Source organism: Somniosus microcephalus, chromosome 2, assembly GCF_052327205.1.
Source record: "Somniosus microcephalus isolate GS21.2 chromosome 2, FLI_Smic_1.0, whole genome shotgun sequence".
Taxonomy (NCBI): domain Eukaryota; kingdom Metazoa; phylum Chordata; class Chondrichthyes; order Squaliformes; family Somniosidae; genus Somniosus; species Somniosus microcephalus.
The window spans coordinates 212,621,005-212,638,850 of NC_140988.1; the positions used below are offsets into that span (position 1 = coordinate 212,621,005).

Sequence of the window (17,846 nt, forward strand, 5' to 3'; positions counted from 1 at the left end):
CTTCATTCCCGGAGCGGCCTCCCTCATGCGGCCCCTATACGAAGCCCTCCGGGGTAAGAAAGACAGAATGGCGATCGAGTGGTCGGCGGACATGTTGACCGCTTTCGACTCGACCAAAAAGGCGCTCGCCGACGCCACCATGCTCGCTCACCCACAGCCCAACGCCAGGGTGGCCCTCACCACGGACGCCTCCGACCACACGGTCGGCGCCGTGTACGAACAGTGGGTCGACGGGGCCTGGCAACTGCTGGCCTTTTTCAGCCGCCAACTGCGCCCCCCCGGAGGCCAAATATAGCGCCTTTGACCGCGAGCTCCTCGCACTGTACCTGGCAGTCCGCCATTTTAGATTTCTTCTGGAGGGCCGCCCCTTCACCGCGTTTGTCGACCACAAACCCCTGACATTCGCGATGGCGAAATCTGCGGACCCGTGGTCAGCCAGGCAACAACACCAGCTCGCCGCGGTGTCCGAATTCACCACGGACATCCGGCATGTCTCCGGTCGAGACAACGCGGTGGCCGACTGCCTATCCCACCCCGCCGTCCACGGCGCCCACCTGGCAGTGGACTATGCTCAACTGGCAGCGGAGCAACGCACCGACCCGATCTGCTCTCCGCACCCACAACCCTCCCAGGGCTGCGACTGACTGACGTCGCCTGCGGCCCGTCCGCCGTCACAGTCAAATGCGACACCTCCTTGGCGCAACCCCACCCCGTAGTCCCGGTGTCCTGGCGAAAACGGGTGTTCGACATCGTCCACGGCCTCTCACACCCCGGCGCCCGCGCGTCCATTAGACTGGTGGCCAACCGATTTGTCTGGCGCGGCCTGCGCAAAGATGTGCACGTCTGGTCCAGATCCTGCATAGCTTGCCAGCATGCCAAAATCCACCAGCACGTCAAAGCCCCACTCGAGCATAGTGGTTAGCACTGTTGCCTCACAGCGCCAGGGACCCGGGTTCGAATCCGGCCTCGGGTGACTGTGTGGAGTTTGCACATTCTCCCCGTGTTTGCGTGGGTTTCCTCCGGGCGCTCCGGTTTCCTCCCACAGTCCAAAGATGTGCGGGTTAGGTTGATTGGCTATGATAAAATTGACCCTTAGTGTTAGGGGGATTAAATACGTGGGGTTACGGGGATAGGGTGGGATATGTGTTGGTGTAGGGGTTATGGGGATCGGGTGGGATATGTGTCGGTGCAGGCTCAATGGGCCGAAATGGCCTCTATCTGCACTGTGAGGATTCTGTGAGTTCACCATGACAGAAAGAAGGTTCGTCCACATCGACCTCGTCGGCCCCCTGCCGCCATCACAAGGTCACACGCACCTGCTGACAATCGTGGACCGTACCACCCGCTGGCCCGAGGCCATTCCACTGACGTCCACCACCACTGCCGACATCGCGAGGGCGTTCGTCGGTACCTGGGTCGCTCGGTTCGGCGTCCCCTCCGACATGACGTCGGATAGAGGCCCGCAGTTCACCTCTGATCTGTGGGCCGCCATCGCCCGAAACCTCGGGGTGGCCGTTCACCGCACCACGGCTTACCACCCCCAAGCCAACGGACTGTGCGAGCGATTTCCACAGGTCCATGAAGGCGTCCCTCCGCGCCAGCCTCGAGGACGAGGCTTGGATCGACCGCCTCCCGTGGGTGCTACTCGGCCTACGCTTCGCGGTCAAGGAAGACCTGCAAGCCTCGGCGGCGGAACTCGTGTACGGCCAGCCGCTGCGCGTACCCGGAGAGTTCCTGCCCACCGCCACGACTCCCGGTCGGCTGACCAACAACGCCGCGCTTTCGCCAACCGAGCACAACAGTTCGCTCCGGTACCCACCGGCCGCCACGGTGAACCAGCAACCTGCGTACCACCTAGCCTGCACATGGCCAAATTTGTTTTCGTGCGCCATGACGCCCACCGAGGACCTCTACGGCCCCCATACGACGGACCCTACAAGGTACTCCAGACGGGGAACAAGTTCTTTCTCCTTGAAGTGGGCGGCAGAACTGACAAGGTGTCGGTCGACCGGCTCAAGCTGGCGCACCTAGAGCCCGACGAACCCGTTCCAGTGGGCCAACCCCCACCGCGGGGCAGACCGCCTAAGAGCCCGACGCGTCCGACCGCCCCGCTCCCGACACCAACCGCCAAGAGCCGTTCCGGCTGTGCCATCAAGCCGCCACGCCGGTTCGTACACTCCCTACTAGCGGATTCTGGGGGGAGCTGTGTGGCGTACCAATCACAGAACGGACACAATCCGCTTTCCGGTCCGTAGACTATAAATCAGGCGTCATGCCTTTAAGAAGGATCGCACCTTTAAGAAACTCGATCTGCAACATAGTTAAGCCCAGAGCGGGGGAGGAGGAGTCGAAGCTGTGCACTGATGAAAGGCAGTCGTACTTTGTGTAGTCTCTGACTCCATTTTGTGTTCAGCATGCAGCCTCAACAATTAAACCTTTTCTGTTGAACCTCTCCAAGTTCAGTATTTTTTGCTAGGAGTACGTAAACTCCTACAATGTAGCCTTTTGCGTCTGGTTCATATCTTTTGAACCTCTGGTTGTGGATTTGTAGGTCGATGGTAAGTCTGCATTTTGGACTTCGGGTGGTTGGGGGGCCTGGCAAGTTTTCCTTTATGTGCATCGTGGAATATGGGATAATCTCTGATCAATGGCAATTTGTCATTGCTGATGTCCGCAGATCAGTGAGCCAGATGAACTGCTGATGATTTATGCAGTAAGCGAGTTATGGGGGTTTAGGTTAACACGTTATGTGGCAAATCAGATGAGCCTTGTTTTAAAATGTCTGCTCTGATCCATAAGACTGGAACCTTCCTGACAAGCTTTTAAAATTATTCCTTTGACTTATTGCATTAGGGTTCACATTCAGTACATATCTCTTGATCTTTATGCCGTTACCCCTAGTGCCCCCCAAGGATATATCCTTGGCCCCCTCATGTTTTTCATCTACAGGAAACTCTCGTTTAAGCGGCACCTAAATATCCGGAATTCTCTATTAACCGGCAAAATTCTCACTCCGAAAACAACACCTCAATAACCGGCAATGTTTCCGAGTCTCCCGCGGTGGCCGAATTAGTCAGTGGGGTAGTTCTCCAAACTGCCACTACTCGGCTTCTTGGCGCTGTCGGGAGTCGGAACAACTTAATACCCCTGTAACAGGAGTCTGACTCCCGCGCTGCTGGTAGTCTCTTCTGATCCGCCATTTTACAGGGGCACTGTGTGTCTCCCATGCTGCTGGTAGTCATTGCATTGCATTACCCTCAACTGGCAGTACTGTACTTAATCAAGCATCTTCCACCATCCATTTAACACAACATTCTGTAGGTGAGTACCCAATTACTGTATACTGCACATTTCTTGATTTTTAAAAAATTTTCTTTGTTAAAAATAGCCTCGGTAGAGAACCCTCTCCGTCATCTGGAATTTTTGATCAACCGGCAACATGTCGGTGCCGGATACCAAAGAGTTTCCTGTACATGCTGCCCCTCAGCGACATCATTCGAAAACACAGCATCAGTTTCCACGTGTATGCCAATGACACCCAGCTCTACCATGCCACCACTTCTCTCGACCCCTCCACTGTCTTTAAATTTTCAGACTGCTTGTCTGACATGTAATACTGGATGTGTAGAAATTTCTCTGATTAAATACTGGGAAGACCGAAGCCATTGTCTTCGGTCCCCGCCACAAACTCCGTTCCCTAGCCACCAATTCCATCCTTCTTCCAGGCAACTCTCTGAGGCTGAACCAAACTGTTCACAACCTGGGTGAGCTTCTGACCACATATCTACGCCATCACTCAGATCGCCTATTTTCACCTCCGCCCTGCCTCAGCTCATCTGCTGAAACCCTCATCCATGCCTTTGTTGCCTCTAGACTTGACTATTCCAACGCACTCCTGGCTGGCCGCCCACATTCTACCCTCCATAAACTTGAGGTCATCTAAAACTCTGCTGCCTGTGTCCTAACTTGCCAAGCCTTGTTCACCCATCACCCCTGTGCTCCGGTTAAGCAATGCCTCGATTTTTATAATTCAATTCCTTGTTTTCAAATCTCTCCATGGCTTCGCCCCTCCCTATCTCTGTAATCTCCTCCAGCCCTACAACCCTCAGATATCTGCGCTTCTCCAATTCTGACCTTTTGAGCAACTCCGATTTTAATCGCTCCATCATTGGCGGCTGTGCTTTAGCTGCCAAGGCCCTAAGCTCTGGAATTCCCTCCCTAAACTTGCAGGGTATCTCTGACAGCAGCTATTGGATTTCTGTGTTTAATTGCGCATGTGCAGACACCAGAAGTTGCTGTCAGATTTATGCTGTAATAACCTCACCGTTATTATTACAGCAAAATCCAGGCCATGGACATCTTAAGGTGAACTGTTTTTAGTTTGAAAATATATGGGGCAACTGAATTATTTTTGTTTCATGATCATATGTGTTTTTGCTATATGCGTGATGTCATTTCCATTTAATATTTTGTGGGGATAACATCACTTTCTAACTCCTGTAGATGTTTCCAGTTTTAAAAATTCACTAAGGCCTCCTTATGTGGCTCGGTGTCAAATTTTATTTGATAACTCTCCTGTGAAGCATCTTGGGATGTTTTACTACGTTAAAGGTGCTGTTATAAATACATGTTGTCTGCAGGGTAGTGTTTGAATTTACGAAGGACCTATTTGCTGCACTGCAATATTTAATAGATTGCTTCCAGTCGCTTGGTCCTGTGATTTTTTTTTTCTGAAAGAAAATTCTGTTGTTAAGGTGGGGGGGGGGAGGGCACGGCTGCCTGCCACATATCATTGGGTGCTGCTCCATTGCAATCAATTAGTCACAAAGTTATGTTTACAGTGCCATATACAGATACAGTCTGTTGCCTTGCTGAGACCACACACCAATTTTAATAGATAATACAGCACTATGAGAAGATGAATAACATGCATGTTGCCAATACATACAAGTTATTGTTAAGTTCCATAATTGTTCTCTTGTTACAATCCCGTTTTGTTGTTTCTTCTCTCCCCCATACAGTTTGAGGAATATATTTGAAAATTCCTTCTTGCTTGTATGAGCTTGCATGGATTGGTGGCTGCCTGGTACAGTACATAGATATCAACAGACATTTTTGCATGTATAAAAGTTTAGAACATACTATCTGAAATTATGATTTAACTTGGTGTAAAGCAGCGTCAGAAAATGTTCTTGTATGGTTATCATAAGTGTGAAAATTCCTTTTTTGTTTTGCTCAGCTGACGATGCAATGGATTCTTTGTTGGTACTGTCTGATGCAGCTGAAGGAGTGGCGTCTTCCTGCTTCTCCGGATTTGAATGTGTGGCAGCTGCTCTGAGTGATGATCAAGTCAATAATGACAGCAAAGTAGTCATGACCGACAACAGAAGTAATTCAGTTGCTGTTTCTGAAAATATTAGAGCATCTGGATTCGATTTAACTGAAAAATTGGACTCTACAATTGAAAGTGAATTGGAGAAGTATTGTATAAATGCAAGTTATGAAACTGGCCCAGAACAGTGCATGTCTTACCAGCCGTTTATGAACCAATACAATTCTCCCATCAGCCAGTTTTCTAGAGTCTATGTCGGTGACCAGTTGCCTCAGCTAATTCAGTCAAATTTGAACTCTACTTTGAGTGGTATGTCACATCAACAGCAAACCGGTGCAGATGATGGGGTATCTCTCAGGCACTCACCATTTACCTTGAATTCAAAAGACTATGAAGAAAATTTGAACCGATGTTTTGATAGTGAAAACAACATATTTGAGAAAAGATCAGAAGTTCAGTCAAATTATAGCAAATTTTCTTTGGAAGCTGTTGAAAGGCCTGTCAACAAGAAGTCCTCCATTGAGCCTGGAGTTGTGAAAATTGTATTTCCAAGCGCTATAAGGACAAATAGTGCAGATATTTGGACAAATCAAAGTGAAAGTAACAGTCTGTCAGCAGCCATTTCTATGAATATTGGCACTATTGGCTCAAACACGTATGGTGGTTCAGAGCATTCTAGTCAAAAGTACGACCTGCATCCAAATACAGAGGACCAGCGAACTGGATTATCGCAAAGTAGTAGCATTTCTGATAAAGTAGTAGGAGGATTTTCTGATACAGGTGGAAATGAAATATCATGGTTCAAACTGAACAGAAATTCATCATCTTCAGAAAATTGTGAATTATTTGAAGAACCTCAAGAGTATAAAGGAACAAATGAATTAAAACCAAAAAACAGTACCCCCTCAACAAAACCATTGGCAAATAAAGAGAGTATTTCAAACAATATGCAACAAAATACAACCTGTTTTCCTTATTGGTTTGATGTAGGGCAAGCTACCAGTGGTGAAAAACTGCCCAAATTAATGAACAGTGGGGAAGCAAACTATCCTCAATATTCCAATAGTGTACTTTTTACAAATATTTCAAATGCATCTCCAATCTCATGGAATCCGTGGGCTCCTGAGTTCCAGCCTATGGCAAAAACTTTTGTCACCCCTGTGGCAATGAGTCCTGTAAAACCGAGGCCTGGCGTTGCTTCACCTTGGAGATCTACAGGAGCTGTGCCTAGTCGTGATCCACCTCATCTGGCTATGAGATTGGGTGCCAACAACTTGCATTCAAAGCCATGGTTAAACCAATATGGCATTCAGCAGTTGCAGACTTATGAGTATCCATTTCCACAGCATATGAACAGGAAGACACTGGGAACAGCTAGAGTGCTGTTTTTGATGAGGGGACTACCTGGATCAGGAAAAAGTACCCTAGCCAGGTATGACATAACGGTAAACGGTTTTTTACATTTTTATACATAATTAGGAGACCAATTGAAGAAAGAAAAGAATTTGCCTTTCTATAGCACCATAGTGTGTTCTCAGAGAGCTTTACAACCAGTGGGTTACTTTAAGTGTCAGCTTTGGTTCAGTCATAGAATTCTCACTTCTGAGTCAGAAGGTCTCTGGTTCAAGTCCTATTCCAGAGACTTGCACATAATCTAGGCTGACACTTCCGTGGAGTGATGAGGGAATGCTACACTGTCGGAGGTGCCATTTTCAGATGAGACACTAAACTGCGGTCCCGTCTACCTGTGGATCCATGGCACTATTTGAGCCGAGAAGGTCTCCCGTTGTCCTGGCCAACATTTATCCCTCAACTAACATCACTAAAACAGGTCATTTATCTCATTGCTGTTTGTGTGACCCTGCTGTTGGCAAATTGGTTGCTGAGTTTCCTTGCATTACAACAATGACTACACCTGAAAAATAATTAATTGGCTATAAGCACTTTGAAAGGCGCTATATTAATACAACTTTTTTTTGTTTAGCAGTGCAGTTGCACTGTTCTTAAGTCGGCAAAAGCAAATAATAGTGTAAAAAGTGTTGTACCTGCTAACTAGTTCAGTTGGTTGAATTTTTTTTTTACTGATTTACATTTTAATCTGTTAACTTTGTGCAGATTTTCTGATTGTAAGTGTCAGATCATCTTATTGTTCTCCTTATTGACCTCCTGAGCTCCACTCTACATAGCTGCAACCTGTCCAAAACCCATTGGCTGCATCCTGTCATTCACCTGTCCTCAGCAACCGTTGCCCAGTATTGCACTGAATTCGAAGTCTTTTTGTGCATTTTGGAATCCCTACATGGCCTCAACCCATCCTGTCTTTGCAACCTCCTCTGACAACATGTCTCAGCTTGTGTCTTTTAATCTTTCAATACTGACGTCTTGTGCCTTCAGCTGCAAAGATCCTAAGCTCTGGAATTCCCTCCCTAAACCTCTCTGCCTCTTTACCTCTCTTTCCACCTTTAAGACGCTCTTTATAACCTACCTTTCATCTGCCCTAGGATCTCCTTATGTGGCATGGTGTCAAATTTTGTTTGATACTCTTATGAAGCGCCTTGGAACGTTTAACTACGTTAAAGGCGCTATACAAATATAAGTTGTTGTTGCCCTTTAGCCACCATCATCCTACTCTGTAAATTTTTTTCCCAAAGCCCCTCTGTCTTGCTACATCTCTCTTATGCCTGTATGTGACACTGTGATTGGTATTTATAATGTTACATAGGATAGACGGCACCGAAACAGGCCATTCGGTCCAACCAGTCCATGCCGGCGTTTATGCTCCACTCGAGCCTCCTCCTGTCTTTCCTCATCTAAATCTATCAGCATGACCCTCTATTCCTTTTTCCCTCATATGCTTATCTAGCCTCCCCTTAAATGCATCTATACTATTCGCTTCAACCACTCCCTGTGGTAGCGAGTTCCACATTCTCACCACTCTTTGGGTAAAGAGGTTTCTCCTGAATTCCCTGTTGGATTTCTTGGTGACTATCTTATATTGATAGCCTATAGTTATGCTCTTCCCCACAAGTGGAAACATTCTCTCTGTATCCACTCTATCAAAACCTTTCATAATTTTAAAGACCTCTATTAGGTCACCCACCCCTCAGCCTTATTTTTTCAAGAGAAAAGAACCCAGCCTGTTCATCCTTTCTTGACATGTATACCCTCGCATTTCTGGTATCATCCTTGTAAATCTTCTCTGCACCCTCTTCAGTGCCTCCTATATCCTTTTTAAAATATGGCGACCAGAACTGTACACAGTACTTTAAGTGTGGTCTAACCAAGGTTCGATACAGGTTTAGCACAACTTCCCTACTTTTCAATTCTATCCCTCTAGAAATAAACCCTAGTGCTTGGTTTGCTTTTTTTATGGCCTTGCTAACCTGTGGCGCAACTTTTAGTGATTTGTGTATTTGTACTCCTAGATCCTTTTGTTCCTCTACCTCACTTGGACTCACACCCTCCAAGTGATAAGTGACCTCCCTATTCTACCTACCAAAATGTAATACCTCACATTTATCTGTGTTGAACTTCATTTGCCAATTATTTGCCCATTCTGCAAGTTTATTAATGTCCTCCTGTAATTTGTTGCTGTCCGCCTCAGTATTGACTATCCCCCCCAATTTGGTGGTGTCCGCAAATTTAGAAATTGTGTTTTTGATTCCAAAGTCTAAATTGTAAACAGCAGTGGTCTCGGCACTGATCCTTGTGGAACACCACTATCCACCTTCTGCCACTGTGAATAGCTACACTTTACTCCCACTCTCTGCTATCTGGTTTGAAGTCAGCTAGCAATCCATTCTGCTACTTGTCCCCTGACTCCGCATTTTCTGACCTTATTCATTAGTCTATTATGGGGCACATAACGTAAGAAATTGGAGCAGGAGTAGGCCATTCGGCCTTTCGAGCCTGCTCCACCATTCAGTGAGATCATGGCTGATCTTTTGCCTCAACTCCATTCACTGGCCCCATCGCCATATCCCTTGATGCCCTTACTAGTCAGAAATGTATCGACTTCTGTTTTGAATATACCCAATGACTGAGCCTCCACAGCCCTCTGGGGTAGAGAATTCCAAAGATTCACCACCCTCCTGAAGAAATTTCTTCTCATCTCAGTCGTGAATGGCCTACCCTTTATCCTGAGGCTGTGGCCCCTGGTTCTAGACTCCCCAGCCAAGGGAAACATTCTCCCAGCATCCATACTATCAAGCCCTGTAATAATTTTGTATGCTTCAATGAGATCCCCTCTCATTCTTCTGAATTCAAGAGAATACAGGCCTAGTTTACTCAATCTCTTCTCATTCGACAGTCCCGCCATCCCAGGAATCAATCTCGTGAACCTTCGTTGCACTCCCTCTATGGCAAGTATATTCTTCCTTAGGTAAGGAGACCAAAATTGTACACCGTACTCCAGGTGTGGCCTCACCAAGGCCCTATATAATTGGAGTAAGACTTCTTTACTCCTGTACTCAAATCCTCTTGTAATGAAGGCCAGCATACCATTTGCCTTCCTAATGGCATGCTGCACCTGCACATTCATAGAAACATAGAAGATAGGAGCAGGAGTAGGCCATTCGGCCCTTCGAGCCTGCTCCGCCATTCAATGAGATCATGGCTGATCATCCAAATTCAGTACCCTGTCCCTGCCTTCTCCCCATATCCCTTGATCCCTTTAGCCTTAAGAAATATATCCAAATCTTTCTTGAATATATTTAATGAACTGGCCTCCACCGCCCTCTGTGGCAGAGAATTCCACAGGTTCACCACTCTCTGGGTGAAGAAATTCCTCCTCATTTCAGTCCTAAATGGCTTACCCCTTATCCTTAGACTATGACCCCTGGTTCTGGACTCCCTGGCCATCAGAAACATCCTTCCTGCATCTAGTCTGTCCAGGCCTGACAGAATTTTATAGGTTTCGATGAGATCCTCTCTCAATCTTCTAAACTCCAGTGAGTATAAGCCCAATCGACACAATCTCTCCTCATACGTCATTCCTGCCATCCCAGGTATCAGCCTGGTGAATCTTCGCTGCACTCCTTCCATGGCAAGAACGTCCTTCCTCAGGTAAGGCGACCAAAACTGCGTACAATACTCAAGGTGTGGTCTCACCAAGGCCCTGTACAACTGCAGCAAGACATCCTTGTTCTTGTTCTCGAACCCTCTTGCTACGAAGGCCAACATACCATTTGCCTTCTTAACCGCCTGCTGCACCTGCATGCTTACCTTCAGCGACTGGTGTACAAGAACACCCAGGTCTCTTTGTACTTCCCCATCTCCCAATCTATTGCCATTCAAATAATAATCTGCCTTCCTGTTTTTGCCACCAAAGTGGATAACCTCACATTTATCCACATTATAGTGCATTTGCCATGTTTCTGCCCAATCACCCAACCTGTCCAAATCGGACTGGAGTTTCACAACATCCTCCTCACAGCATACCCTCCCACCCAGCTTTGTGTCGTCTGCAAATTTGGAGATAATTACATCCAATTCCCTCGTCCAGATCATTAATATATATTGTGAACAGCTGGGGTCCTAGGACCGATCCTTGCGGTACCCCACTAGTCACTGCCTGCCACTCAGAAAATGACCCGTTTATTCCAACTCTTTGCTTTCTGTCCGCCAACCAGTTCTCTATCCAAGTCAGTACCTTGCCCCCAATCCCATGTGCCTTAATTTTGCACGCTAATCTCTTATGCGGGACCTTATCGAAAGCCTTCTGAAAGTCCAAGTACACCACATCCACTGGTTCTCCCTTATCTATTTTACCAGTTACATCCTCAAAAAATTCCAGTAGATTAGTCAAGCATGATTTACCTTTTGTAAATCCATGTTGACTTTGTCCGATCCAGTCACTGCTTTCCAAGTGCTCTGCTATTACATCTTTTATAATGGACTCTAGCATTTTCCCCACTACCGATGTCAGGCTTACCGGTCTATAATTCCCTGCCTTTTCTCTACCACCTTTTTTGAATAGTGGGGTAACATTAGCTACCTGCCAATCCATGGGTACCGTTCCAGAGTCTATCGAGTTCTGGAAGATGACCAGCAATGCATCTACTATTTCTAGGGCCACTTCCTTAAGTACCCTGGGATGTAGATTATCAGGCCCTGGGGATTTATCGGCCTTCAGTCCCATCAATTTTCCTAACACCATTTCCCTACAAATACTGATTTCTTTCAGTTCCACCCTTTCATCAGACCCTATGTTCCCCGGCATCTCTGGGAGGTTATTTGTGTCCTCCTTTGTGAAGACAGAACCAAAATATGTATTTAGTTGGCCTGCCATTTCTTTGTTCCCCATTATAAATTCCCCTGATTCTGACTGCAAGGGACCTACGCTTGACTTCACCAATCTTTTTCTCTTCACATATCTATAAAAGCTTTTACAGTCAGTTTTTATGTTCCCTGAAAGCTTACTCTCATATTCTATTTTCCCTTTCTTAATTAATCCCTTTGTCCTCCTTTGTTGAATCCTAAACTGCTCCCAATCCTCAGGATTATTGCTTTTTCTGGCCAATTTATATGCCCTCTCCTTGGACCTTATGCTATCCCTAATTTCCCTTGTTAGCCACGGTTGGGTCACCTTTTTTGTTTTATTTTTATGCCAAACTTTCAGTGACTCATATACAAGGACACCCAGGTCTCTTTGAGCATCTGCATTCCCCAATCTTTCACCATTGAGGAAATACTCTGCCTTTCTGTTTTTTCTACCAAAGTGGATAACTTCACATTTATCCACATTATAGTCCATCTGCCATGTTTTCGCCCACTCACTGAGCCTGTCGAGATCCCCTTGAAGCCTCTTCGCAACTGACACTACCACACCTAGCTTTGTATCATCAAATTTGGAAATGTTACATTTAGTCCCCTCATCCAAATCATTGATATAGATTGTGAATAGCTGGGGCCCAAGCACCAATCCTTGCGGTACCCCACTAGTCACAGCCTGCCATCCTGAAAAAGACCCGTTTATCCCTACTCTTTGTTTTCTGTCTGTTAACCAATTCTCAATCCATGCTAGTATATTACCCCCAATTCCATGTGCCCTAATTTTGTTCACCAACCTCTTATGTGGGACCTTATCGAAGGCCTTCTGAAAATTCAGATACACCACATTTACCGGTTCCCCTTTGTCTACTCCACTAGTTTACATCCTCAAAGAACTCCAATAGGTTTGTCAAACAGGATTTCCCTTTCATAAATCCATGTTGACTCTGCCCAATCTTACTATTAGTTTCTAAGTGCCCTGTTATTGCATCCTTTATAATAGATTCCAGCATTTTCCCAACTACTGATGTGAGGCTAACAGGTCTGTAGTTCCCCGTTTTCTCTCTCCCTCCTTTCTTAAATAGCGGGGTTACATTTGCTATCCTCCAATCTGCAGGAACCATTCCAGAATCTATAGATTCTATGGAAGATGACAACCAATGCGTCCACTATTCCAATGGCCACCTCTTTCAAAACCCTAGGATGTAGGTCATCCGGTCCTTGGGATTTATATGACTTTTAGTCCCATTAATTTTGCTAGTACTGTTTTTTTACTAATAATTTCTTTTACGTTCCTCATTCTCGTCACTACCTTGGTTTTCTCGTATTTCTGGGAGGTTTTTTGTGTCTTCCTCCTTGAAGGCAAAAACAAAGTATTTATTTAATTTCTCTACCATTTCGTCATTCCCCATTATAAATTCTCCCGTCTCTGACTGTAAAGGACCTACATTTACCTTCGGCAGTCTTTTCCTTTTCACATACTTGTAGAAGCTTTTACAATCCGTTTTTACATTTTTCACTAGTTTGTGCTCATATTCCATTTTCCCTTTCTTTATCAATTTCTTGGTCCCCTTTGCTGATTTCTAAAAAGATCCCAATCCTCAGGCTGACCGCTTTTTCTGGCAACTTTATAAGCTTCCTCCTTTGACTTAATACTAGCTTTTGAAAATCTAGATAAATTACATCTACTGCATTACCATTGTCTACTCTCTGTTACCTCTTCAAAAAATTCAATAAGTTTGATCAAGCAAGATTTTCCCTTTGAAATCCATGCTGATTATTCATTATTATACTTTTCATTTCTAGATGTTCTTCTATTTTCGCCTTTAGTAGGGATTCCATTATTTTTCCTACCACCGATGTTAAGCTGACTGGTTTATAATTCCCTGGACATTTTCTATCCCCTTTCTTAAATATCGGTATTACGTTAGCTATCCGCCAGTCCTCTGGCACTACACCTTTTTCTAACGAATTATTAAATCTGTGTAGTAATGCCTCTGCTATCTCTTCCCTAAATCCTTTTAAAATGCGGGGATGCAATCCATCCAGACCAGGGGTTTTATCCTCTTGAGTTTGATTAGTTTATTTAATATATCCCCTGTTTTTATTTTAAATGCACTTATCTCATTACTCATCTCATCATCCAATGTCATGTCCACCTGTTCTATCTCCCTGGTAAATACCAAAGTGAAATAATGATTTCATATTTCAGCCATCTCCCTATCATTACCTATGGTATTGTCCTGTCTATCTCTTAATGGCCCTATTCTCATTCCACCCTTCCTTTTTTGATTGATGTGCCTGTAAAATATTTTACTATTTTGTTTTATGTTCCTTGATAATTTAATTTCATAGTTCTTCTTTGCCTTCCTAATTGTTTTTTTGACTTCTCTCCTAATCCCTTCATATTCTCTCATCATGCACTCCTCTGCTGCCTATGTACTTAATGTACGCCTGTTTCCTTATGGCTTTATTCATTCATGGAGTCTCATTAGTGTTTAGTTTGTTCTTTCCTTTTAGCAGAATATATTTTCCTGCACTCTGTTGAACACCGTTTTAAATGTTTCCCATTGTCGTTCGCCAATATTGTTGCCCATTTTATCTTCCCAAGTTCTATTCTCAGCCACTCAAAATCAACTTATGTCCTTTTCACTTATATCATCTTAAAGCGTATTATATTATGGTCACTATTGCCTATATGTTCCCCTACTTTTGCTTCTCTTATCTGCTCTGCTTCATTCCCCATTTCCAGATCCAATAGCGAATCCTCCCTTGTTGGGCTTTTTACATATTGGGTTAGAAAGGAGTCCTGTAGACATTGTAGGAACTCCATTCCCTTATCCCCTTTACCTACCTCTTCTGTCCAATTAATATCAGGGTAGTTGAAACCCCCCATGATTATTATTCTATGTTTTTTACTCATTTCCCTAATTTGTCTATATATTTCTTCCTCCACCTCCCTTCCAGGTGGTCTGTAGACTAAGCCTGTTAGTGTGATTGACCCTTTATTATCTTTTATCTCGATCCATATGGATTCTATTTTTGTCTTGCTGATATCTACGTCCCTTTTTTCTACTGCCATTATGTTATCCCTAATAAGTACAGCTACTCCACCTCCCCCTTTTCCCTCTTATCTTTTCTAAATATGTTATATGCTGCAATGTTTAATTTCCAGTCCTGATTTTTCTGTAGCCATGTCTCAGTAATCCCTACTACAGGAAACTTTGTGCTATCCGGCACCGACGGGACCGAGCTGTTGCCGTCCCATCAAAACTGCCGGACAAACCAGCACTAATGTTGAAACATACGGAGATTTTGAGCTCCGTATCTGGCAACAAACCCTGTTGCTTAGCTTCTAAACAGTCGGCCGTACCTTGCAAGCGTCTCTGTAGCTTAGCAACAGCTTCAGCGAGACCTTGCAGAGCCTGACTGGTGAAAAAAAAGCAACGAAAAGAAAAAAAAACTAACGAAACGGCTCCTGATTTTTGCCGGTGGCTCGAGCATTCCGGACAGTTAACCTCCGGATAAACCAAAGTTTCCTGTATGTCTGGTTCCTCGCAACGCATGATTGCCTCCAGCTCCCCTGTTTTATTACAGACACTGCGTGCATTGCTGTACAGACAGTTTAACTCATTTTTAATAGGATTTCCTCTCACTTTATGTTTAACCATCTTTTTAGACTCCTGTTCTACAACTCTCTTTGCTCCCTTGCCATCAATGTCCTCCCTTTATTCTTTCCTATGCTCACTTTTCCTGTTTTGTTTATATTTAGGCTGCTTACATTTCTTGTAGATCCCTCCCCCCTTACTAGTTTAAAAAGACCTGTCATGTAATGTTGAAACTGTATTTTTGTCCTTGGTCATATTTTGTCTAAGCATGCAGCTCCATTTCAAAAAAATACTAGTGACATAAGAAAACTACTAGGCACTTGGTCTAAGCGTTAAACAAAGCTTTAATCAACTGTTTTACAACATGGAGGTCTAGTTGTGTCCTTCACTAGTTCCTGTTAAGAATGCCCTGCGCAAGCTGGGCCCGTGCCCGAGTATTTATACTCTCCCTGGACAGCGCCACCCGTAGGCCACTCAGTATTATTTTATTAGTCTTTCTTTCATGAATGACTGATTCATGTCAACTAGTGCAAGTGCAGAATAAATATTAATGCAGAGAAGATTCCCCTCAAGGCATCAGGACATGCAGCCTCTGTAAACCTCTAAGCAACCTTTAAGAAAGAAAATAGACAGCTTCTGGAATGCATGGAATGCAATTCTGCCTGGTTGGACCTGCAAAGACAGCTCCCTCTAGCCTCTTCACCACCCCCCTCCGTCCCTCCCCCCGTCCCAAACAAATCATAATCCTTGCTCACAACTTAGCTTGACTCTTTAAGGTGAGACAGTTATATTGACCTCCCAACATCAGAGAACAAAACAGGGCTAGGGAGGATAAAGTTCTCCAACCAAACCCTCTCCAACCCATGGAAGCAAAAGTGAAGCTGGTGAGGAACTCCAACTGTCCCTCACAATCAAACAAGTAGGAACTGGGAATATGAGTTGTGAACTGTAGGATCTGTTCTCAATACATCTCCTCCTCCCCCCACACAAAGACTTGGAACAAAGCAGGTACTTTGGATCTATAACGCTTCGCCTCTCAAAAGCAGAATTGGGGCCGACAGTGAAAGGAAGGCAAACTAATATTGCCCCCTCCCCTCCCCCAGCCAGAAGGGAGGGAGGGACAGTTGTTTCACCCCTCTCTTAACCTTTCCTCTTCCCCCACCTTTTCCGTCCCTCACTTCCCCATCCCCTAACGTTTCCATACACCACCAAATTTTAATAAAATTTGCAGGGCTAACAGGAAAGTGTGGGGAGTGGGACTATCTGAAGTGCTCTTGCAGAGAGCCGGCACGGGTTTGACGTCGAATAGCCTCCTGTGCTGTAACAATTCTATGATTAGCACATTTCAGGAGGACATCGACTGACTGGTGAACTGGGCAGACACATGGCAGATGACATTTAATGCAGAGAAATGTGAAGTGATTTATTTTGGTAGGGAGAATGAGGAGAGGCAATATAAACTACATAGTACAATTTTAAAGGAGGTGTGGAGCAGAGACACCTGGGGGTCTTTGAAGGTGGCAGGACAAGTTGAGAAGGCTGCTAAAAAGGTGTACGGGATCCATGACTATAAATAGAGTAGAAAAGCAAAACCTTTTATAAGACATACTTGCCTTAGAGGGAGTGCAGTGAAGGTTCACTGGACTGGTTCCTGGGATGAGGGGATTGCCCTATGAGGAGAGATTGAGTAGACTAGGCTTATATTCCTTAAGAGTTTAGAAGAATGAGAGGTGATCTAATTGAAACATATAAAATTCTTGAGGCTTGATGGGATTAATGTTGGGGAATCTAGAACATGGGGTCACAGTCTCAGAATAAGGGGTCGTCCATTTAGGACTGAGATGAGGAGAAATTTCTTCACTCAGAGGATGGTGAATCTTTGGAATTCTCTACCCCACAGAGCTGTGGCTGCTCAGTCGTTGAGTACATTCAAGACAGAGGTCGATAAAATTTTGGAAATTAAGGGATATGGGGTTAGTGTGGGAAGGTGGAGATGAGGTAGAAGATCAGCCATGATCTTGTTGAATGGCAGAGCAGGTTTGAAGGGTCAAATGGTCTACTCCTGCTCCCATTTCTGCAGTTAGGCCCTAGCTGTAACGTGTAAGAGCCTGAAAACGTGTGGCTGTTTGACAGTTACAAAATTCTGCCTCTTGCTCTTGATCTGCAAGGTTACATGATGTACATAGAGTTTCAGAAAGCCTTTGATAAGATACCACTCAATTGAAGCAGAGCCAATGTCAGTATTTAGGAATAGGTTAGATAGGCATTTGAAGGAAAGCGGAATAAAGGGATATGGCAATAGGGTGGCACATGGGGTTAGAACTACTGCTGGTGTGGAAGATAAATACCAACACAGACGAGTTGGACTGTTTCCTTGTTGTAATTTCTATGTTTTGTATTGTAATTTCAATGTAATAAGTGTGTGCATGAAGAATCAAAATTGGGTATTCAAGGATTGCTGATGTCCATGGAGTTAGGATCTAAGCTGAAGAACAAGACCTCAGGGTAGTAGTCTCAGGATTATTCCTCGTGTGAGTTAGGGAGAGGAAAATTGCATGTCTCAATTTGTGGTTTAAGAAATGGTGCGGAAGTGAAGCTTTCAAATGTCTGGGATGTTGAGATCAGTTCTGGAAAAA

The 17,846-nt window shown here is 44.8% G+C and overlaps 1 protein-coding gene across 4 annotated transcripts in view; it reads left to right on the plus strand.

The window, feature by feature from the left end:
• The window catches only part of n4bp2 (NEDD4 binding protein 2), a 132,896-nt gene that overhangs the window by 13,281 nt on the left and 101,769 nt on the right, over nucleotides 1–17,846 (plus strand). For 3 of the 4 annotated variants that reach the window (XM_085968984.1, XM_085968969.1, XM_085968975.1), the window contains exon 2: nucleotides 5,240–6,764. In XM_085968984.1, the coding sequence (XP_085825110.1) occupies nucleotides 5,240–6,764 (1,525 nt within the window). Of the gene's footprint in view, nucleotides 1–4,868; nucleotides 5,087–5,239; nucleotides 6,765–17,846 lie in introns of those variants that run through there. The other variant, XM_085968980.1, reaches the window with a different exon arrangement.